This window comes from Tupaia chinensis, unplaced genomic scaffold (genome assembly GCF_000334495.1).
Source record: "Tupaia chinensis unplaced genomic scaffold, TupChi_1.0 Scaffold000252_1, whole genome shotgun sequence".
NCBI classification, from domain to species: domain Eukaryota; kingdom Metazoa; phylum Chordata; class Mammalia; order Scandentia; family Tupaiidae; genus Tupaia; species Tupaia belangeri.
Window position 1 is genome coordinate 3,138,258 of NW_006159732.1, and position 24,159 is coordinate 3,162,416.

Sequence of the window (24,159 nt, forward strand, 5' to 3'; positions counted from 1 at the left end):
GGTTTTTTGGGCATACCTGCCACTGACCCCGCCTTGGTTTTTTTTTTTTTTTTTTTAAAGAATTATTTAATTTTATTTATTCATCCTTTTTTAAATTTTAATTTAACCAGAGAGAGTGAGAGGCAGAAAGAGAGAGAGTTAAAGTGAGAGAGCAAGCCACCTGGTCTGGGGCTCGAATCATGATCGGCCATGTGGGAGTGTCCAGCGCCTTAACCACCATGCCAACTTAAACCAACAGGCCCAGGTCTCGAACCGTGCTTGACCATGTGGGACTACAATGACAAAACCATTACGCCATTTACTGGTCCCATGTTATCACATTTTTAACGTAGATCCCAAGCTTCAGTGAATTCATGTGTGACAAAAAACACATAAAAAGTAAAAATATAATCTCAATTCCTTTGGAGATATATTATCTTCCCTTCCTATCCTTGTCTTACACCATGCCGAGATGTATGAATGTTTCCTAAAAGGAAAGGCATTCCATATTTGGTCATTGGTCCACACAGGTTATTAGTCCATATTTATTGTTCCTTCCCCTTCCATTCCATTAGGTTTCTGTTGCTTTGGAATCAAGTGGGGGTACAGAAATTTTTTCTAAGGCTGTGAGCAGTGCTGGCTATCTAGACTTGCTATTTCCACACAGATCTTGCAAGAAAGCAGGGTAAAACACCATATGTGCTTTTTATGCTTTAAGAACCTATGAATCTCTCTAAGGTCTGCCAGAAGGGATATCATCTTAGACTCGAGTAAAGAGCACTGCTCTGCTTCTCTCCAAGGTGCTGTATCTATGCATACGAAACCACAGCAACTTGCAAGCCACCTCTGTTTTCTGGTCTGTCATGTTACACTCTTGAAGCAATGCCTTCTATGTCTCTGTTTCAATGGGGGAAAGTGAAAGGGAGAAATGGGGGAGTTCTTTTATGGTTTCATACAGTCCCTGAAACATATACGTGTTTTGTAGTCACATTTGCATTGTGAATTTCAAGTATACACTTAATGTTTATGTCCACAATTAATTTTGCAGTTTTGGTTTCCAAGGAATCTGTTTATGACTAAAAGAAAAATCTATAATAAGCCTCTATGGATTTCATGTGGTAGCATGATTTTCTCTAAAATAAAAGTTGTATATATTATCCAAGAGCTAAATAATGTGCATTGATATTTTTACTTATTTCTCCAGAACTGAATGCCAAAGGAGCCATTCTCTATGCCTTTGAAATGTTCCGTCTCAAGTCCTGTGTGGATTTCAAGCCATATGAAGGAGAGAGTTCATATATTATATTTCAGCAGTTTGATGGGTTAGTATAAAATTTTACAGTGTGAAAACCATGCATCCTTTGGTTTACAAAAATTAAACCATCTTTTTCAAAGGCTAAAAGGAGAAATTGGGAAGAAACTAAAAAGAAAATCAAAACTTTCATTGTGATTTTTTTTTGAGAGGTTTTTTTGCTATAGGGCACGTGAGCTCGCCAGACAGACAGAGATAGAGAGACAGAAAGCGAGAAATCACCCCCTGGGGGGATGGCACACCATGCATGCACATGCATGCACACGTGCCGTGCGTGAGTTTTAAGCCACCGGGTCTAGGATGCGAACCGCAGTCGACAACGTGAGAGTCCAGCGACATAACCATTACTCTAACTGCTGGTTCCCTCATTGTAAATTTTTAAATTATATAATATTTCTACCATGCTATGTAGAGAATGAATTATTTAGATGTGTCTGTGCCTTAGAAAGATTTATTTCAATTCTTTTCCTAGGTAGAGGTCATGTTTTAAATTACAGTACATTTTTAAAAGAATTATTTGATTTAACTTTATTTATTTATTTTAATTTGAGCAGAGAGAGAGAGAGAGAGAGAGAGAGAGAGAAAATGAGAAAGGAAGCCACCAGATCAAGGACTCGAACCACAGTCAGCCATGTGGGAGTTCAGTGCCCCTAACCACCATACCACCTGTGGACCCCAAATTACAATACATTTTTAAGAGTCAGATTTATTAAAGCATAAAGTGCACTCTATTAATGACATTGTTCTAAATTTACTACTCTGTTGGCTGGACCTCTTTGGAAACTCCTATACATAAATTAGTTCTTTATAGTGATCTATTTCTAAGAAGTGAATGACATATTAAAACAGAAGCTCTTTTCTCCAGTGGTGACTGTGTAAACCAACCTAGGCTTTATTGAGGTTGCGAAGCAAAGCCACCATCTGCAGCGACTTTGTGTCTTCAAGCCCTGCCTAGAAAGAAGTATTTCCTCATGCCACATTTCCCATCACTTCCAGGTTTTATCTAGCTTATTTTTCTAGTTCTGACCTTAGATGGACAATAGAGGAGAAATGAGAAGTTAGCACACAGTTTAGCTTCTTAAGAAAAAAAAGTATGTGAAGATAGCAATAAACAACCCAAACTGCTGATGACTAAATAGATAGATACAGGTTAAATACCTAACTTGCCTGAGTTACTTTCTTAGCTTGTGCTTCTATTTAAAAAAGAATATTTTATGAACACCTACATGCCAGAAAGTTTGCTAGTCTGTAGGCACACACAAAAAATATGAGATGCAGTGTCACATCTCGCAAGGATTGCAGGGAAGGGTGTTGGAGAAGCGAATAGTTTGAATACGTTTTGGTGAGAGCTGCAGGCTATAACCAGAGAGATGTGGGACCCTCTGACAAGATGTGGGCTGCCGTGAAGCATCAGAGAGAGCTGAGATGAGTGTTAGAGAGATGAGGAAGGGAGAAGGACACAGAGGCAAAGGAGAGGCAAGTGCAAATGCAGGGGGAGAGCAGGAAGAGAGGAAGAGAGGTGAAGGAGGAAGGAAAAAGAAAAGAGGGGAGATAGAAGGGAGAAGGAGAAGAGAAGGCAGAGAACACGAACACAAATCTGGCTTGGTAGAGACTGCATTAGGTTCAGTATGTCTGAAGATTTACGTGAAAAGGGCAGAAAGATGAGCCAGGTGACTGGGTGCTCGATAATAGAGATCCAGGTGTGAGGGAACGCACTGTTTTATTCAAGATTAATTATGTACTTAGTTTTCCGTTTTAGAAAGATCAGTGCATTAACAGTAGATAAGGGTTGAAATAAGTCAAGATTAATGGCATTAAATGATGTTCTAATCTTCCAGGAAAGAAATGAAAAGAACCTATACTAAGGAAGAGAGTTGAAATAAAGAAACTAGAATGGATGCCAGATGTATGTTAAGAGAGCCTTATCCAAATGTAAACTTATTAGATTAGTTTATATGAGGGATTAGGAAAAGAGTCTTTGAGATTTTGTTAAATTTGAAAAATCTAAGTGACTGGCAAATGCTAACATCTTTCACTAAGGTTAGGAATATGACTGAGGAAATAGCACTGAGCTTCAAGAAAGGATCAAAACCTTTCATTTTTTATTGACCATTTCAGGGAAAAATAATTTTTTTCTTTTTTGTTTTCAGAGAGGTTTTTGCTATAGGGTGCGTGTGCTCACCAGAAAGACAGAGAGAGACAGAGAGACAGAAAGCGAAATCACCCCCTAGGGGGGATGACCATGCCGCAATCCCTTCTCCTCCATTCTCCTCTTAGGATCTTGGGTATGCACCCACATGCGCCCAGCATGAGTTTTAAACCACCAGATTCAGGACTCGAACCACGGGCAACTACTTTGGAGTCCAGAGACATAGCCATTATGCTAACTGCTGGTCCCGAGAAAAAATTCTTTAAAGTAATACAAAGCTAATAAGATCTGTTTTCAAAAGTTCTTTTTCTCAATGAAATTCTTTTGATTTATTTTCAGTCCCCAGTACCTGATTAAAAGGTAGATCAGCTCTCTCCTGCCTTTAATTACCAGAAAGCTTGTGTGCAGATGAGAGAAAGACAGAAAGAGGAAGAGAAAGATAATGTCCTTTGATGGGGCATGATCATACCACAGTCCCTTCTCCAGTTCTCCAGCCCATTAGGATTTTGGGCATGGGTTCACATGTGACTAGCATTTAATAAGCCACTGGGGACTGGGATTTGAATTGTGATGGGCTGTGTGGGATCTGGCTCCCTTAGTCACTAGGCTAAGAGGCTGGCCTGAGAGACATTCTTTATAAAAGCTGAATTTGTGGGACTCTTAGTGTCTGTGGCCTGGAAATATCTCTAATCCTTTAAGTTAAAGGAAGGGAACATGGAGAAAGGGGACTAAGGGAAGGGACTGACCCAAAGTGCCCCCAGGTCTTTGAAGGCATTGGTCCTCTGAAGTTGGAAGCCACCTGGTCTCTTTCAGAAAGATAAGGGCAAAGGTTCACAGTGTGCTAGAATTTATGATATTTTTGCAACTTGCAATTTTCTGTCGGGGGGAGTGATGTAAACAAACAAATAAATGCATTCTCTGAGTTTTGTGTGATTATTTTGCATTGTAACCTCTGATTTGTAAATGAAATGCTACTGTCAGGGAAGCTGATCACGGCTAAATTCACACAACTCAGTAAATTTGTTCAAAATCATTTTACACTTAAAACTGGTGAATTCCATGGCACATAAATTCTACCTTGATACAATTATTAGAAAATAAATAAGACCCATCTTTGAGTAGAAACGAAATCCTCTAGCACTTGGAGGTATATGATATTAGCAGTCTTGGGGAGAACAATGGCAGGTAGGAGGAGGAATGTTACGGTCACTAAGGAACTTGCAGTCTGTGGCTAGCATTTAGAAGTATTGGCAAATATCTTGTTTTGCTCAGCCTTGGTGAAAATACAGATCCTCAATTCACAACGGAAAGGAGACTATTTGTAAGAAAAGAAAAGGAACTTTGGGCTTACTAATAGATATGAAAAATGGATTTATGGAAAAAAATAGGAAAAAGAGAGCAAGAGGCTCTATCACAAGGAATTTAGAAAATCTCCCAGAAGTCCTCAAGTCCACTAGCTTCTGAAGGAAATTATGGTTCTTTGCAGGGGAGAAGTAGGTTAGGCAGCCTTCAGTGCACTATCATCATGCTGTAGATTAGCCTATGTCCAAAAACTTGGACTTGATTAACTTGCTTTTTAAATAAGGTTCTTTTTCTTTTTTAATTTTTAAATTGCCAAGGGCGTGTGTGTTTGAGAAAGAGGGAGAGAGAGAGAGAAGAGAAGGCACCCCCCAAAGGTGCATGGACATGCTGCAATCCCTTTTCCTTAATTCCTCCATCCCACTGGGGTTTGGAGCACACATGCACACATGCCTGATGTGTATTTTAAACCACTGGAGCTGGGATTTTAAAAGCAAATGACCATGTGGGATCTGGCTCCTTTAATTGTTTGGCTACAGGATTGGCCCAAGGTTCCTTGTTTAGATCATAAAAGTTTTGCCTTCTCATTATAGGAAAATTTGAAATCTATTAAAGTATAAAAGAAAAAAGTCAATCACAGTTACCACATAGACAACGTATTTTTGTTAAAAGGCTTAATAATAGTATTATGATTTGGAATACCCTATGAGATTACAGAGATGAGGAAAAATGCAAATATTTACATTTTTTAACTTTAATACATTATTAGGATTAATTTTCCTCTGAGTAAGAACCACTTTTATACTAAATCACCACTTTTAAAGTCTGCATAATATTCCATCTATAGGGTTTCTTATGTAAGTGTTCTCTTAACTTTTACCCATCAGCATATGAGAATGCTGTTGATACTTTAAAAAAAATCATAATTTATTTCTAATTTGTGTTCTGAACTCTATAAATTATAGCCACTAAAGAATTCTCTAGGAGCAGTTTTTCTTGTCTTCTTCTTTAAAGGTGCTGGTCTGAAGTTGGTGACCAGCATGTAGGTCAGAACCTTTCTATTGGTCTGGGGTGTGACTACAAGGCCATCATTGAACATGAGATCCTGCACGCGTTGGGATTCTATCATGAACAATCAAGGACAGACCGAGATGACTATGTCAAAATCTGGTGGGATGAAATTATTCCAGGTGAGTATGAATCCACCATGGCTGGGTAGCAATTGCTGTGATCTTTATTACTTGCTGAGACAAGCCCCAGGGTAACCAGACCTAGTCTGTGTGGAGAGGACCTTCACCCTCTTCAGTGGGAACAGAGACCATGAAGAGGTAATGATTTGTTGGCTTCTCTTATGCCTGTGCTGATCTGAACATAACAGGTCTCGTATAAGGGTGCCAGAAAATAGTGTATATTGATTAATTCAGTGTGTGGATTAATTGGAAGTGTTTTGCTTTGTTTTGCTTGGGATATTTTTGCTATAGAGCGCATGTACTCACTGGAGAGACAGAGAGACAGAAAGTAAGAAATCACCCCATATACAGTCACCTCTATTCAATGACCCAGGGACAACATAGTCCAGAAACCTTGTGGTTTTTTTTGTTTTTTGGGGGGGCGGTGTTTTTTTCCTAATCAATAACAGGTATTTAAAAACAAAACATCAACAAAAATGCATCCTTTAATAGGAAATTGCAATCCCAATTGTGTTCATTCTGACTAGTTATTCTGACTAGTTATGTGAGCTCTGGTTAATCAAAATTTAATGGTCTCCTCTTCCTCATTTCTGAGCATCTCTCCTCTTCTGCTCCCATCCCAAATTATGCAAAGGATAAACACATTTTTATCTTACATGTTATTACACTGTTAAGTTTTTCTTTTCTTTTTTTAAATTTAATTTATTCATCCATTTAATTTAATTTATTCATCCATTTATTTTAATTTGACCAGAGAAAGAGAGACAGAGAGGAAAAGGGAGGGAAAGTGAGAAAGCAAGCTACCAGGTCTGTGACTTGAACCGTGGTCGGCCATGTGGGAGTGTCTAGCACCTTTAACCACCACGCCACTTGCTGGTCCCCACTGTTAAGTTTTTCTAATAATTCCTATGTTCTCGTTTGTTTTTCTTTTGTTTGTTTGTTTGTTTTAGTTTTTGCTATAAGGCACATGTACTAGCCAGAGAGAGACAGTGAGAGGGAGAGAGAAAAAATAAAATATCACTCCCCAGTGGGGAAGGCCATGCTACAATCCCTTTTCCTCCATTGTCTTCTTAGGATTTAGGACATGCATGCACATACTCCCAGTATGATTTTAAAGCCACCAAGTCTAGGACTTGAACCACACAATCAGCCATGTGGGATCCAGCTGCCTTAACCTCCATGCCACCTACTGGCTCAATTTCAATGTTCTTTACTTTGGTTAGATTTCCTTGAATGCTGCTTTGCTTAACTTTTTTTTTTTTTTGAGATAACTAGAAGAGTGTTTTTGAGTACACTACAATGTTATTTATTGAACAATTTCCTAATGTGTTGAAAAAAGGCAGTGTCATGTTTCTGAAGGTACCTCTTTTTTAAGTATAAATTAGTTCAGGAAAGTGTTATTTTGAGAAATGGCTTAGAATGTCTTAGAAATGCTTTGACTATCACCACACAAGGTTTTCACAAAAAACAAATAATAATGGGAATCAGCAGTTAGCGTAATGGCTATGTCACTGGACTCCCACGTAGTCAACCGCGGTTCGCGTCCGGACCCGGTGGCTTAAAACTCACACCGGGTGTGTGTGCGTGCATGCCCAAGATCCCGAGAGGAGAAGGGATTGAGGCGTGACCATCCCCCCTGGGGGGGTGATTTCTTGCTTTCTGTCTCTATGTCTCTCTCTGTTTGGCGAGCGCATGCGCCCTATAGTGAAAAAACCTCTCCAAAAAAAGAAAGAAAAAACAAATAATAATAATAAAATAAATAAATAAATGTTGGGACCAGCAGGTGGCATGGTGGTTAAGGTGCTGGACTCTCCCACATGACCAATTATAGTTCGAGTCCTGGACCTGGTGACTTGCTTTCTTACTCCCCCCCCCTCTCTCTGTGTGTCTCTTTCTGGTTAATTTAAAGAAAAAAAAAACTAAATTAATGAATGTATAATTTAATGAAAAATAATTCTCAAAAAAAAAGAAAGAAAATAACTGCCTTGTGTAGATTATCTGTAGGTATTCAGATCCCATTTACACATATGGGTTTCTATATTGCATTATATCCATAGCCATTTAACTTATAGAGGCTTTGAAGAACTGGTCAAGCTCTAAATCTAAAAATGAATCCTTCAAAAGATTTCTGCCAGAATGAGCTCATGCTTGAGTAAGGTGGTCAATGATTGTCATGTGAGGTAGTTACAGGGATGGCTAATTATACCAAAATCACCTGTGAGAGTTCTCAACCTGAGCTCATCCCAGTTCCTCATGTTCTGGTAAGAATGTGAATAGAGAGTGGTGGAGAGGGAGAGAAAATGTGATTTGTAAAAGCATAATAGGTCTCTAAGTCTGAACCCACGTGCACACTCTCATCCATCCTACCACTGAACCTCCGAGTCAAGCAGTATTCTTTGCCTCCCAGTCCAACCTATGGAAGGTTGGGAGCATATTCACCCAGAGGTGAAATAACATATCAGACTTGTATTTATCTCCCACAGAGTATTTAATTAAAACTGAGTTTGTGTGGAAGGTAAAAGGATGGGGCCGTAAGTCTAAAGACTGAATCTCTAATCGTGAAAATTAGGGTGCTATTACTATTTGTCTATATTTGCCTACAGACCTGAATTTCTTACCTTCCAGTGCGTTCACTCAGCTTCGCTGAATAGTTCATGAGAAAGCAGAAACACATTATCATTTATAAGTCTTGGAGAAGACAATGCTTTGTACTTTTCAAAAAAAAATTTAAAGAATTATTTTATTAAACTTTTATTTATTTATTTATTTATTTATTTTAATTTGACCATAGAGGGGAAAAAAGTGAGAAAGAGAGAGGGAAAGTGATAAAGCAAGCTGCCAGGTCCAGGACTCGAACCATGATCTGCCATGTGGGAGTCTAGTGTCCAGTCCACAATGCCACCTGTCAGCCCTAATGCTTTGTATTTTTAGGATGGATTGAGCCAAACAAAGTCCCAGGTATAAGAGTGAGCCAGCACATTTGCCAGGGTGGTTTGCAGACTTGCTCAGCTCCAGGTGGAGTATGGGTTGCTCCGTACATCTCTGCTCATCTCCGATCTCTAGTTTCATCATTGCACGCCAGTTTTATCTAAATTGCCTGCAGTCACTGGTGAAGTGTTCTCGAATGAGACATAAAATCCAGTAAGATCGTAAACAAGAGCAGTATTTCTCAGGGTGTTTTATGACTTTTATTGCATCTCATCTCCTGCTGATGTCAGTCACATTATTTAATCTAAGAAGTCAGCGAACTGGCAGTGTAGTTATTCCTCCAAGTTTGTACCCATTTCTTGAGTCAGAATTGCCTTTTCCAAGTTTGCTCCATTCTGCAAAGGGAAAAACTCAACTTCTGAGGTCTAGTAGCAATCTGCAAACTATAGTCCATGGGCTATATCCATGCTCTTATTAATAAAGCTTTATGGAAATAGTCATGACTGTTGATACACCTGTGACTGCTTTTGTGTTATGATAGCCAAGATGAGTAGCTGAGACAAAAGCAAAGCCCAAATATTTTGTATCTGATGTTTTACAATAAAAAAGTTGCCAACTGATCCCTGGTTTCCAAGACTGTGCCCTCTTCCAGGCTCTCAGTTGGAGCTCCCTGAAGGCAGGACCAGGCCTGTCCTATTCAGTGTCAGGGGCAACTACCGCCCTAGCACAGCTGCCAGGAGACAGTTGGCACAAGAAAAATGTGATCAATATTTTTTTAAAAAAGAATTTGCCAGATGATGCATGTGCACACTGGAGAGAGATGAGAGAGAGCAAGAGAGCGAGCGAGAGAGCAACTCCCATGAACAATGATCTATCCACAATCCCTTCTCCTTCTCCTTTCGGGATTTTGGACACATGTGCAAACACCTGGCATATTCCATAAGCTGCAGGGTCCTGGACCAAACTTCCTAGTCTACCATATGGGAAACAGTCATGCCAACCATCTTGCTGGCCCAAGTTGAATGCATTTTAAAATATTATGAAAAATATTTATTTATAAACCATTCTGATAAGAATCTTTGAATAATAAAGAATAGTCTATTCTAACCTTAACTTTTAATGAAAAGTTAAATAGAACACATCCAGTGAATTGAAAGTTCAGATGCCACTGAGAATCACCAGGAGAGCTCAGAATCAAGCCCTGGCCCTTACCATCATCACCTTCATCTCTTTACAATTCTATCACTGTCATTGACGGCTTAGGAGCAAGTGCTGTAGAGGGAGTTACTTTCCCTCTTCCCATTTGGGTCACTTATTTCTCTTAACCCTGTTCCACCTTTGAAAATGCTTTGATACTCTTGGCTAATCCTCTTAACATCCTTTTCAGTTGGGAGAATGAGACATCAGTATCCAACTGTATAGTTAAAACAGTGGGGTTCACTGGTTTTCGAGAAGCATTTGAAGGTACTTTTATTTTTATTTTATTTTTATTTTTGAACAGAGATTTTTGCTATAGGGAGCATGTGCTTGCTGGAGAGACAGAGAGTCAGAAACAAGAAATTACTGTCTGGGAGGATGGCCATGCCACAATCCCTTCTCCTTCATTCTCCTCTCTGGATCTTGGGCACACACTCGCATGCACTTGGCATGAGTTTTAAGTCACTGGATCTAGGACTCAAACCACAGTTGACTACGTGGGAGTCCAGTGATGTAACCATTATACCATCTGCTAGTTTCCTGGAGATACATTTAGCACATGCTAAATTGTGCAAAACTTCAACATTTCTGCACATGCCCATAAATGATGTCTTTGAAAGGTGTTCTGTTTTCTTCTCTCTAATTGTTAAAAACAACTGGATGGGGAGCTAGAAAAGAGAAGAACGTGAGAATGGAAAGTTAGGATTGGAAGTCAGGAATATTCTCATTTGATTTTCATTCCTGTCACTCTACAGGAAGGAAATTAAAAATCCATGGACCTTTCCATGATTGCAGTAAGAAACAGTAACTTGCTATGGCTAGTCAGCTCAAAGAATATCTGAACAGTTTTTTAGTTTGGCCTTTCACAATGTAACACATCTTTTCTCACTTGCATTATATCAGAAAAAATATTTACCTTTCCTGACTTGACCAAAATATAAATTTTCTCCTTATTTTTCTCTACTTGAAGCTATTTCTGGAAGAGAAAGATGTGAGCCTTGATTGACAGGATGTTTCTGTCTTGCCAAATCTTTATCTTTCCCTCTGCTTCTTAGACTTCTGCTTCTTAATCCATGAAGTGATAGCAAGGGCTCTGGGAAGACTTTGGTGACTGAGATTCTTGGTGATTAGGAAGCTGTACATTGAACACCGTCAATCCTGACTATTTTCTTGAACTTAAAATTCCTTTTCTTGGGGTAAGTAGATAGGCATGGTGGTTAAGGTACTGGACTCCAACCAAGTTGACCATGGTTTAAATGCCAGACCTGGCAGCTCAAAAGTCATGCCAGGTGCATGTGCGTGCATACCCAAAATCCCAGGAGGAGAATGGGGGAGAAGGATTGCTGTGTGGTCATCCCCCCGAGGGGTGATTTCTCACTTTTCCTCTCTCTGTCACTCTCTGTCTCTCTCTGATGAGTGCATGTATGGCAAAAACTTAAAAGAAGAAAAATCCTTCAGTTGCCATTTGAAAAACCTACCTCAGCTTTGCTTTTTTTTTTATTTTTAAGCTTTACCTTCTGAAAGACTTATATATGAAAGGTCTTTGAAAAGTTTGTGAAAAATGAATATTATTTTTTAAAAAAACTACATGGGGGCTGGCAGATGGCATGGCGTTTGAGGGCACTGGACTACTACATGACTGGCCGTGGTTCGAGTCCCAGACCTGGTGGTTTGCTTTCTCACTTTCTCTCTCTCTCTGTACCTCTCTGGTCAAATTTTAAAGAATAATTAAATAAAGTTAAAATTAAATTTTAAAAAACTACATGGACTTCAAAAATTTTACAAACAAAAAACTCATAATTCCATTTCCCATGAATTTTTTGAAGTCCCCACACAATAATATATATATATATACACATACATATATATTCATATATGTATTTACATATGTATATTCATAAAGCACAATTTTGACTTAAATAACTACAAATATTTAATAATTTATAATATGTACTTATATATTATAAAGGCATTTTGTATTTATTGCAATTTATAATTTATTACATGTTATTATATTTTAATATAATGCTATCTATTAATTAATTAATATTAATTATAATGTGCACAGGTTAATATCCCTTATCTGACATACTTGGAAACAGAAATATTTCATGTTTCAGATGTTCCTTATTATTTTGGAATATCTATATCTATATTTCTATATCTATGTCTATATTTATGTCTATATCTATCTATATCTATATCTATATCTATATCTATATCTATATCTATATCCACCAAGACATCTTGGGAATGGAACTGGGAACTTACCTATGTTTTCAAATTTTCAAGTTCAGGACATCCATTTACAGTTCATATACACCTTATATACATTACTCGAATGCATATTTGTTTTGCAGAGTTTTGACTGTTACCTGTCACATGAGATCAGGTTTGAAATTTTCTACCTGTGGCACTATGTTGGCATTCAAAAAGTTTCAGACTTTAGAACATTTTTGGATTTCAGATATTCATATTAGGAATGATAAATCTGCACTGAGATCATTAATATAAAAATACTTAAATCATGATAATTTTCCTTTTTGGGTCTCTGATTATGCAGTCAAAGGGGAAATAATATGACTGAGCAAGACTGTGGATCCTCTCCCTGCCAGGTTATGAACACAACTTTAATACCTATGATGACGACTTCATCACGGACCTCAACACACCCTATGATTACGAGTCTTTGATGCACTATGCACCTTTCTCATTTAATAAGAATGACAGTGTCCCTACCATCACGGCCAAGATCCCTGAGTTTAACTCCATCATTGGGCAGCGCCTGGATTTCAGTGCCATTGATTTGGAGCGGCTGAACCGAATGTACAATTGCAGTGAGTACCTCTGGGTCTGAGGACTGGATGAACTAGCCTCAACAGAGATGCCTTAGCTTTAGAGGTTTCTTTTACATCTCCTTTATACTTCTGTAATTTTTCGTTCAGGGAACATGGGCAAAGCACATAAACTTAGTTGGTCTATCTCTAGACCACAAAAAATTATAGCATCTACCACACAGGGTGGGTTTTTTTTGGAGAGAATTTCGCTATAGGGCGCGTGCACTCGCCAGACAGAGACAGAGAAACAGAAAGCAAGAAATCACCCCCCAGAGGGGACGGTCATGCCGCAATTCCTTCTCCTTCACTCTCCTCTCGGGATCTTGGGCATGCATGTACATGCGCCCAGCGTGAGTTCCAAGCACGCACACATGCCCGGCATGAGTTCCAAGCCACCAGGTCCGGGACACGAACCTCAGTCGACTACATGGGAGTCCAGCGACATAGCCATTATGCCAACTGCTGGCTCCCCACACAGGGTGGTTTTGAAAATCAGTTACGTGCACGTGTTTTGTAAAGCGGAAGTATTAGACAGATATAAAGAGCTGTTATTGTCCAATTTTAGCTTTTTTTTTTTGAAGGGCACATTATTATATTAAGGTCAGGATAGGTGATGGGCTTCAAAGTACTTTGTATCCCACAAAATTCTTTACCCAGGCGAGTTATTTCCAGAGTAACCTAATCCTCTGAAGTGGGGTGTTTTCTAGGATAACCCCACTAGGCTTGTGAGACACAATCTTTAATTTTGTGCAACAAATATGTAAAGAAGGTTAAGTACAAAACCCTGTTTTATAGGTTCCTTGTTCTTGGTTGGCATTTACATAGCTAAGAATGATGATAGAGTTTTAAAATATTGATCCTGTGAGGCTGAAAGGGCTATGTTTGTGTTGGCAAGTTCTCAAACCTAACAGGTGACAACACAATTTACATTTGATGAAAAGTCAAGAAAATGAAATGCTTGTGATCCTATTGTACTTGAACAATGAGGTCTTAGGGTTAAGATGTTAGATATTTGGAATGACATGTCCTATATTTTTAACCAGATAGCAAATATGTCATTTTCAGCCACCACCCACACCCTTTTGGACCACTGTAATTTTGAGAAGGCAAATATCTGTGGGATGATTCAGAGCACCAGAGACGACGCTGACTGGGTCCACGAGGACAGTGTTCAGGTTGGACAACTGGATCACACCTTGCTGGGACAGTGCACAGGTCAGTGACAGTGGAAAGTGAACTGATTGGGAGGTTCACCAAGTTCAGATAGGCAATGAAAGACAGCAAGCTTTGTCTCAATCAGAACGTTATTTATCAAACTTTAGAATCTGGACAAGGACAAAGAGCATTTCTGTTATCTCTATTATTGACTCAATAAAAATAAATCCAGGCTCTGAGCATACAAAAAGAAAAGATACATTTAAGCAAAGACAAAGCTGATACGCACATATGGTTGATTAGATATGACTTTGGAAATAAGGGTAACATCTCTAGAGAAGTATCCTCCAACAGAAATATGTGAGTCATGCAAGGAATATAAAATTTGTTAATAGCCGTATAAAAAAGTAAAAGGAAGTAGGTAAAATTAATTTTGTGTTATATTTTATTTAACCTAACATTCAAAATATTAGCATTTTAACAATCAACATAAAAATGACTATGCAATACTTCACCTTTTATTTATTTATATATTTATTTATTTATTTATTGAGAGAGATTTTTGCTATAGGGCACACGTGCTCATCAAAGAGACAGAGAAACAGAAAATGAGAAATCATCACCCCCGCCCCCCTGGGGAATGGCTACACCACAATTCTTTCTCCTCCATTCTTCTCTTAGGATTTTGGACGTGCACGCACATGTGTCTGGCATGTTTTAAGTCAGTGGGTCCAGGACTCAAACCACAGTTGGCCAAATGGGAGTCCAGTGTCTTAACCACTATACCACCTGCTGGCCCCACTTCACCTTTTCTTGGTAGTTGCCATTGGGCACTGCAGCTTCAGACAGTGCCTACACTTGATTTGTGTGATATTAAAATAATAACCTCAGACACACCTGGGTTTGAAATATGGCTCCACCACTTACTAATTATGACACAGGAAGTTGTTGTGTGTGTCCTTCATTTTTTTTGACAGTCTCTGCTTTTGTAAACCTCTCTGGACATTAATAAATTAATATGTCACATTGAGGATGGAAAAAAGGAACACATGCAAAGACCTCTTCTGAAGACCAGCAGTTTCATTTCCCAATTTTTCCATCTTCTTTTTCTCTCCAGAAGGTCCATTAATTTTTTGCATCCTTTAATTTGGTGCCTATCATTGAAATCATTTCAACATTATCTAGAAGCAAGTGGGGTTATAGGTTATAATAGATTTTTGAAGGACTGGACTATTGTAGAATTCATTAGCCCATGACTGTATAGGAGGGAGTTGATCAGAGTTTTTGTGCAGAAAGGAACTGGACTGTTACTAGATGCCACACCACCCAGAGAGAAGAAGTCAGAGGTCATAAGTCATTGCCACTCTTTCTCTTTCTTTGGAAGAGGGTGTAAGTCTCTATCACACATCAAAATATCAAACGTATCTTCTCAAGTGTACAAAGGGTGATCCAAATCTGAAGTTGTCTCTTAATTGTCATCATAGTCTCTAATCCACCTTCGCCTGTGGAGTTGTTGCTAGGCTAGTATACATGTTTTAGTGAAACAGAAAAGGGATCTTCACATAAGAGGTATGTGCTGGAAGAATGTTCTGGCCTCCTAGTAAGAAAAGAAAGGATAACATCCCAGAAGAAATACCTGGGAATCTTTTCAGATTAACTTGACAAGCCGTTTTACTTCTATAGGAGACAAATAATGGGACCATGTTTCTCTGCTAGAAAGCTCTTTCATGTTAAGGTAGATGAATAGACTTGAAGAGCTTGAAAGACCTCTTGAGACAGAACCCAATCCCCATTTGAAACCCAGAAAAATGAATAAGCTTCTAGTTAGTGGCAGAACTGAGGCAAGAATTCAGGCCTCTTAAGTCCCAGGCTTGAGTTATTTAGCTTTCACTTCATGCTTCCTAGTACACCTGGGAAGAATTTCCTTGCTTTGTGAGTTCCTTTTAAAATTATTTCGTGGGCTTACAGGTGGCATGGTGCTGACTGACCACGGTTAGAGTCCCAGACCTGGCAGCTTGCTTTCTCACTCTCCTCCCTGCCCCCGTCTGTCCTCTCTGGTCAAATTAAAAAATAACAATAATAAATATAAATTTAAAAAGTTTTTAAACTCTAATATCCACTAATTCATAATGCAGAAGTCTCAGGCTAATAAATTGAAATGCTGGGAAGAACATACAGAAAAATATAATTTCCCTTGATGTAATAATAAAGCCATGTAGTTGTTTTTTAGGCTTAGTGGAAGGCTTACTTTACCATCAATGTCTGATGCTGATATGAACAACAAGCATTCCTTGTGTGAGGCAGGGATGAAGCAGAGAGTTTCAGAGGTATTGCCAGGATATCTCACATTGCACCATATATCCATTTTATTTTTATCCTATGAGATGTTTAGCTTGGAACATTTTTGATGAGGATTGAATAGTGGAATATAGATTAAAGGATCTCTTTACCTTCAAGAGTTTTTCATTGTGCTTGACTTGGAAAGTGTGCTAGTTTTCCAAATGACGTGTTTCTTTAGCTACCTGCTTTCTATTAGGGGAGAGTTTTGAGATGTTTGAGCTAGGCAGATCCCAACTTGGGCATTAATATGGACACTTTTCATCTTTTTTTTGTGTGTGTGTATTCTTCTAAAGCTTTTCTTCGTGTTCAGAAGAAATCTTCAATTAGTCCCTAATATTGGGTTATTGGAAAAGTCATGACACATTTTTGAATAGAAAAACATCATATTTCAAATCTAAGTCCTAAGTCTTTAAATCTCACAGCTTCATATACAACTAGGAGGCCAACTCTTTTTCCTTGTAATGAATCTCCAATTTAAACAATAATTAGTTAGAAAAATAGAATGCACCTTGCAGATACCGAATTCCATTAGGCTTTATTTGAAGCATGTGTTTCGTTAAGGCCAAGGTGTACATTTCACCATCTTGGAAATAAAGGCAATCAAGAGACTATGCAGAGCGGCAGCCTTACCCAGCGACCATGTCCATTGAGATGGAGACTATGTGCTGACAATCTCCTTTTTGTTGCTTGGGTAACCACTGTTGTTCACTATTTCCACTTGTCTGAGTGGACAACACCTGTTGTGTGGGAAGCTAGAGATGGGATGTTGGTGTAATCTCTCGACAGGTGCCGGTTACTTCATGTACTTCAACACCAGCATGGGGTCAGAAGAAGAGGCAGCACTACTGGAGTCTCGGATCCTTTACCCAAAGAGGAAACAGCAGTGCCTGCAGTTTTTCTATAAAATGACAGGAAGCTCTTCTGATAGACTCGTTGTCTGGGTCAGGAGGGATGACAGCACAGGCAATGTTCGCAAGTTGGTCAAGCTGAAGACCTTTCAAGGTACTTAGGGCATTAACACAAGCAATGTTTTGGCTCAAACTCTGGGCATATGCACCTTCTCTTCCTTCCCCTTCCCATCCTTTTTGTCTTTTCCTCCCTTCTCTCCCTTCCTTCTCCTACCCTTTCTCCCACTCTTTTTCATCCTCTTTCTCTTTTTCCTCTCTCTCCTTCTCCTTTTCCTTCATTTTTCCTCCTCCTTTTCTAAGAACCTAGCATATCTGGTTCATATTATCTGGCATATTGTCATGTTTCATTCACTCTGTGACTGTTTTAACCATTTACAAGTTAGAAGCAGCATTGAGATGAAGCTGAAATATTCTTTTGTCAATGGTCAATCAGAATATATGAATATGATTCAGCACTTTGAAGAAAGTTGGGTCTGGGACAGAGAAAATGGATGAATCAGGGATGGAGAGTGGAAGGTAAAAGGGCTGCAGAAATTGATGCTGCTGGAGAAAGAATAGTTAAACTGTTGATAAGTAGTTTTGCATCTGATTCATAAGGCTACATGATGCCATTATTTAGCATGCTGAAGCAGCTTGAAGTCTACTTATAAAGTTGGTGGGAAATAAGCCATTTGTATTTATTGATTTCACTGTAATAATTTATATGTTCTTAAGTGTTATTTTTTTGTATTTCTGTAAGTCGATCAGCTTTAAAACCTTAAAATATTCAGGTAGGTAGTTGGATTTGAGGGTGATCTGGCCACAAATCAAGATTCAAGATTATAAAGTGAAGTATTTACATTCTTTTATTATGGTGCCAATTCATTTATAACCAGGAAAAGAAAGGTGAGTTTTTCCTATTTTTCCATTCAGCAAAGAATTTCTCAACTAAATGAGTCCAGAGAAAAGAAATGTTTTTTGTATACTTCTAGAAGAAGCTGCTGCTCTTGAAGAGAGAAAGCTTCCTAAGAGGTCACTCATGAGAACAGGTGCCCAAATCATCTTTATCCAATCCACTGTGTGGGTTACCTGAAAACTCTACAGATAATGGTTTTGAGAGGTTCACTTTTTTGCCTGAAATTTGTCATAGCTGGCATAGTGGAAGGATTACAACTAGATTCACTTCAGTTGAGACTTTGTTATTTTACCAAGAATTGTAAATACTGACTGAGAATATGAGTTAGAGTTTCAGTAATATTGATGGCACCACTCACTTTCATCTAAAACTGAAAGTGTTATCCTTGTAAGAATAAAATCAAAACCATTCCATGCTTAATTTGATTCCTTACACTGCTGGAGTTGGAATTCCAGTGAAGTCAAAGGTGTGTCTTGTAAGTTTCACACCATGTGAATGGATTTTTAAAGTAGTTATAAGTCTAATACTGTTTTGTCCATAAAATTTTTCTGCAGTTAGTTGAATATCACTTAGTGTTTATGTGGTACTTGACTTTAGATGCTTACATACATTTTTGAATAGTGTTTAACTTTTGATCAATATGTTTTTTAACAAAAATGTGTCTATTTAAGGGGACTTCAAAAGGTTTGTAGGAAAACAAAATGCAAGTATAATTGTGATGCCAAAACAATATAGAATCCCATGCATAGTTTTCTCAGTATTTTCCATGAACTTTTTGAAGTCACCCCATGCATATATCTGTGTATATAACACATTATATATATAAAGCTCATACATAAACCTATATGTGAAATGTTTACACACAAATATGTGTGTACACACACACACACACATTTATGATTCTCCTGAGGCCCTGACTCCCTTACAGATGACAATTTTGAACTAACAGGGATGAAATTTTTCTCAATCTTACTATCCTTACTAACTTACCCTATAGAAACAAATAAATGAAACCTTTAGTGATTTCACAGACGAGTCTGCGCATCTGGCAAAGCCTCTGAGATCGCCCTCCCAGTATCATATTCCTGTATTTCAGCCTCATTCTAACAACCCATATTAAGAAAAACAAGGCAGTTAGTAAGCAAGTGATGCTTATTCTCTTTTCAGAAAGCCTGTGATCTATCAAACTTACCCTATAGAAACAAATAAATGAAACCTTTAGTGATTTCACAGACGAGTCTGCGCATCTGGCAAAGCCTCTGAGATCGCCCTCCCAGTATCATATTCCTGTATTTCAGCCTCATTCTAACAACCCATATTAAGAAAAACAAGGCAGTTAAAGATCTATCATAGAACTGGGTAAATGGTCTGAATCTTGTATCTGGGTCCCTAGTCCAGACTTTCTGGCACTCATTACATTTCACGTCCACGTGTCTCCCACTTGACTGCAGGCCTGTCTCCAGGAGATGACAGTTATATAGATTTGAAGTGTCACAGGTGTGGTCTCTCTACCTTTCTCCAACACAACTACTCAGGCCCCAGGAAACAGAACATTGCTAGACCTGTCCCTTGACATTGTCCTTAGAGAGAATGACCTAAGAAAACAGGGTTAAGAGGACTCTTCGGTTTGGAAGAAAGTATAGCTCCATAAGTAGATTTCTGATTGGAAGCCACAGACAGGGAGGGGTGAAAAGACATTCTCAAAGTCCTTTTCCAAGTCCTTTTTTTTAAACACTCATCTGCATGAGTGCATTGTAGCCAGCATGATTCCTATGTGTAGCATTTTTCTTCTCCTCTTTAAGCCCAATGCCAGGATACATGTTGGGTGAAATATCAAAGTGGGGACATATCATTAGAGAATTCTGACTTGCTCTGACCTGGTAATTTTTTCCCCCAATATCCCCAAACCCTTGTTTGGCTTTTCGTGCTGTTTAGCTCAAGGTCCCACATTCTAGACCAGTATTCTCACCCTCTTATTCAGGTCTTTATTCAAAACTCCCCTTTCTAGTTCAGTCTCAGGGGAAAAAAGCAGATAGATATGATCCTCAGTAAAATTTGGGCATTTGGATAATAGTAACTTTGAACTATTCAGATTCCCTATTTGGTGTAATAATATGAGGAAGAGAAAAAAATAAATCAATGTTAGGGAGGAGGTCAATTTGTGATAGGAGATATCCAGTTTATCCTGAAAGTTTTTACCACTCTTGAGTCTAGTCTTCCATCCAACTCTCTGTCAACAAGTCATGGGTCAGACCATATGGAATTATCATTCTTTGAGTTTTAGCTTGTAAAGTGGCTTATATGGCTCAAACTTATATAGCTCAAACTTATATGGCTCAAAATATTGAGTCTTCAGAGCTAACATTAGAGCTTGAACTGCATTGAACCTGCAAACTCAGGAAGAAACCTGGAACCTATGGAATTAAATGACAGTGGAAAGCAAATTCATGATTAATATTCAAATATGAATTTTAAAATAAATCATAGTATGTTTCTTTATTTAACTATTTCCCTTTATTAGACATTGACTATGAAAAAGTTACTTAGTTTGGAATAGTTCCTGGTTTATGGAGTCACTGTGAAGATTAAATGAGACAATTTATGTAAAGCACTTGCACAAGTGCCAGCCTTAGAGTAAGTGCTCATTAAATGCTGTCTACAGTTGTCATTTACTCTATTCTCTGTCCTCAGGAGATTCAGACCATAACTGGAAAATTGCCCATGTGACGCTCAAAGAAGAAAGGAAATTTCGCTACCTTTTCCAGGGCACAAAAGGTGACCCTCAAAACTCAAGTGGGGGAATTTACCTGGATGACATTACTCTGACAGAAACCCCCTGCCCCACAGGGGTTTGGACAATACGAAATTTCTCTGAAGTCCTTCAGAACACAAGTAAAGGGGACCAATTGCACAGCCCTCGATTCTATAATTCAGAGGGATATGGCTTCGGGTTGACCTTATACCCACATGGCAGGATAAACTCCAGTTTCTCTGGCTACTTGGGACTTAATTTTCACTTGTGCAGTGGAGAAAATGATGCTATCTTGGAGTGGCCAGTGGTAAACAGACAACTGATCATGACCATACTTGACCAGGAGCCTGATGTCAGGAATAGAATGTCCTCCACGCTGATCTTTACTACCTCCAGTTTCGAGATATTTCCAGGTAGGTGGCTTGAGTACAAATAAGAACTGCCTTTCAACCTGGAAGGACCAACAAATGTTGTCCACATCTGTATAAGAAAGAAAAGCATTTATCTCACATTTTCTCCTTGGACACATCAACCACATAGTGACATCGGACCATCGGACTACTAAGTGAAAATTAGTAATCCATGAAATAAAGAAATGAGAACACTATTTTTGAGGCACACTATATCAATAATAAAATGGTCACGTTACTTTTTTTCTTTCAAAATAAAAGCCTTAAGCCTTAAAAGGAAGAAACTGGAGCTGTCCCTCCCTCTTCCTTTAAGAAGTCGCTCAGTAGTGGATGATGGGCCACTCAAAGCTGTGCTTCTCTGCCCCTCCCACCTCTCAATTCTGAATTTTAATTCTTCTGAAAAGAGTAAATAACCTGACTTTCTCCAGCATAGTTCATTTTCTGATTAACAGAGCTCTATAACTCATTAAAGACGAGTTGGAAGGCCAGCTTGGTGGCATAGCAGTAATATCCTGCTCACGAGATGCTGGATTCATGTGGAAGATGGTGGAGTTCAGTTCCCTGGTTAATTTGTGCATGCTGAAGATGCACCCATAATCCTGGCTGGCTGGGAAGACGGGGTGGGGGGGTGGTTGAGGGGGGTGGATCATGCGTATCTCTCTATTTCTCTCCCTCTCCCTTACTGTCTCTTGCTCTCATGAAAGAAATAAACTTGGGACCAGCAGTTAGCGTAATGGCTATGTCGCTGGATTCCCATGTAGTCAACTGCGGTTCACGTCCCGGACCCGGTGAGTTAAAACTCACGCCGGGCGTGTGTGCGTGCGTGTGTGCCCAGGATCCCGAGAGGAGAATGGAGGAGAAGGGATTGTGGCATGACCATCCCCCCTGGGGGGTGATTTCTCGCTTTCTGTCTCTATGTCTCTCTCTGTCTGCTGTCTGTCTGGCGAGCACACACGCCTTATAGCAAAATCCTCTAAAAAAAAAAAAAAAAGAAAAGAAAAACTTAAAAATAAAATAAGAAAGAGAGAGAAATGGGAAAATGAGGTATAAAAAGGTAATATGTTTTTATGTTACCTGTGACTTTACAGGGATGAATTACTCTACTATCTGGAACAGGCCATCCATTGAGGGGTCCTACGATGATGACTGCCAATGTTATCGAAGCAGCGGCCTGAGCTGGAGTAGACTCATCTCCCACCAAATGCTGAAAAGGAGGAGTTTCCTTAAGAATGATGACCTCATCATTTTTGTAGACTTTGAAGGTACTTTTGCTTGTCTTCCTGAGTAAATATTTCTAAGCTTTGGGGCTGGCAAGTGGCGTGGTGGTTAAGCTGCTGGGCTCCCACATGGCTGACTATGGTTCCAGTCCTGGACTTGGAGGCTTCCGTTCTCACTCTCCCTCTCCCTCTCTCTCTCTTCCTCTCTCTCTCTCTCTCTGGTCAATTGAAAAATAATAACAAATAAATAAAATGAAATAATTATTAAAAAATATTTCTAAGCTCAAGGTGCTTTACCCATTTTACTCTGATCTTGAAGCAACTCATGGATGTGGGGATATTTTCAAAGATGAGGTAAAAATAATAATAAGAAGATGTGTTGTAAGAGAATTGCATTTTACCCAATTGGTCAAAGACACATCTTTAAATGTCCTTGAGAGAAACTAAAATGTTATTATAATCTTTTTGATAACTTATCAAATATGAGAGTTCACCAGTTTCAATTTAGTTTAGATTAGTCTTCATGCTTATTTTATGTTTCTTTTTGTAAGCTCAACAAACAAAAATGTGATTGGATTATACTAAATAAAAATAGCTAGCATTATTACAATCGATTGGATGCAAAAATACTTTTCTGTGTCACTAAGTGTGATGTCCAGAGATATTCAGGAAGTCTTGTCCAGCTGTGGAGCTAATTGTAGTAAATTATTCATCCTGGATCTTGCTCATGACACTTTTATCACTTTTATATATTTCCTGAAGATATTACCCACCTTATCAAGACTGAAGTTCCCACTAAAAACGAAAGGATGGTCCCTCAAGGCCTCATTCTCCAAGGCCAAGAGCAGACCTCCAAAGAAGGTTCTGGGAAGACTGTATTAGAGGAAGCCCCTCCTGATAGCCTGGGCCAGGAGTCGATCAGCCGACAGAAGCGGTCAGTGGAGAATGCAGGCCCCATGGAAGATCAGAACTGGCCACAGTACTTCAGAGACCCATGTGACCCTAACCCTTGCCAAAATGAAGGCATCTGTGTGAATGTGAAGGGGATGGCGAGCTGCAGGTAGGTTCTGTGGCCTGGGGTGGCAAGGGATCAGTCAGCAGTCTCCAACCAAGGGTTTGTTTATCCTCCTGGTCAGAGGCACTGTTCATGGGTTGGGGCAACGACTATGTCAGATGGCCAACTGGAGACAATTTTCCCTGACCCTAGATGGGTGAGCCTATGGTGTCAAGGCATAGGAGTGCGAGGTCTCTTGTCTCTCGACTTTTCCCTTTTTCACCCCTTTGATATTGTTAATAACATCTTTTTCTTAATAAATTTTATTTTATTATTACTATTATTATTCTATATATTCAATCACTATATATATCATTCTTTTTTTTCCTTTTCTTTAAATTTATTTTTTTACATTAATTCACTATATTTCACTACAGCATACAAAATGAAATGCGTATTTGATGACTGCAGTAAGCTATATAGCCCCAGCTAGGTACTACTTTATAGTATGTTCATTCTACTCACTGAGGTTTATGCCTAAAGTCAGACTTGGGTTCATGTATATGTATATATCAGCTGTGCTTGCTATTGCAAATA

General features: G+C 38.9%; 1 protein-coding gene across 1 annotated transcript in view; it reads left to right on the forward strand.

Moving 5' to 3' along the window:
- MEP1A (meprin A subunit alpha) overlaps positions 1-24,159 on the forward strand; it is a 41,040-nt gene that overhangs the window by 11,114 nt on the left and 5,767 nt on the right. The window contains exons 6-13 of the mRNA XM_027772073.1: positions 1,184-1,301; positions 5,754-5,929; positions 12,670-12,891; positions 13,957-14,106; positions 17,173-17,388; positions 20,881-21,354; positions 22,440-22,613; positions 23,331-23,628. Coding sequence (XP_027627874.1) covers positions 1,184-1,301; positions 5,754-5,929; positions 12,670-12,891; positions 13,957-14,106; positions 17,173-17,388; positions 20,881-21,354; positions 22,440-22,613; positions 23,331-23,628 — 1,828 coding nt within the window. The remainder of the gene's footprint in view (positions 1-1,183; positions 1,302-5,753; positions 5,930-12,669; positions 12,892-13,956; positions 14,107-17,172; positions 17,389-20,880; positions 21,355-22,439; positions 22,614-23,330; positions 23,629-24,159) is intronic.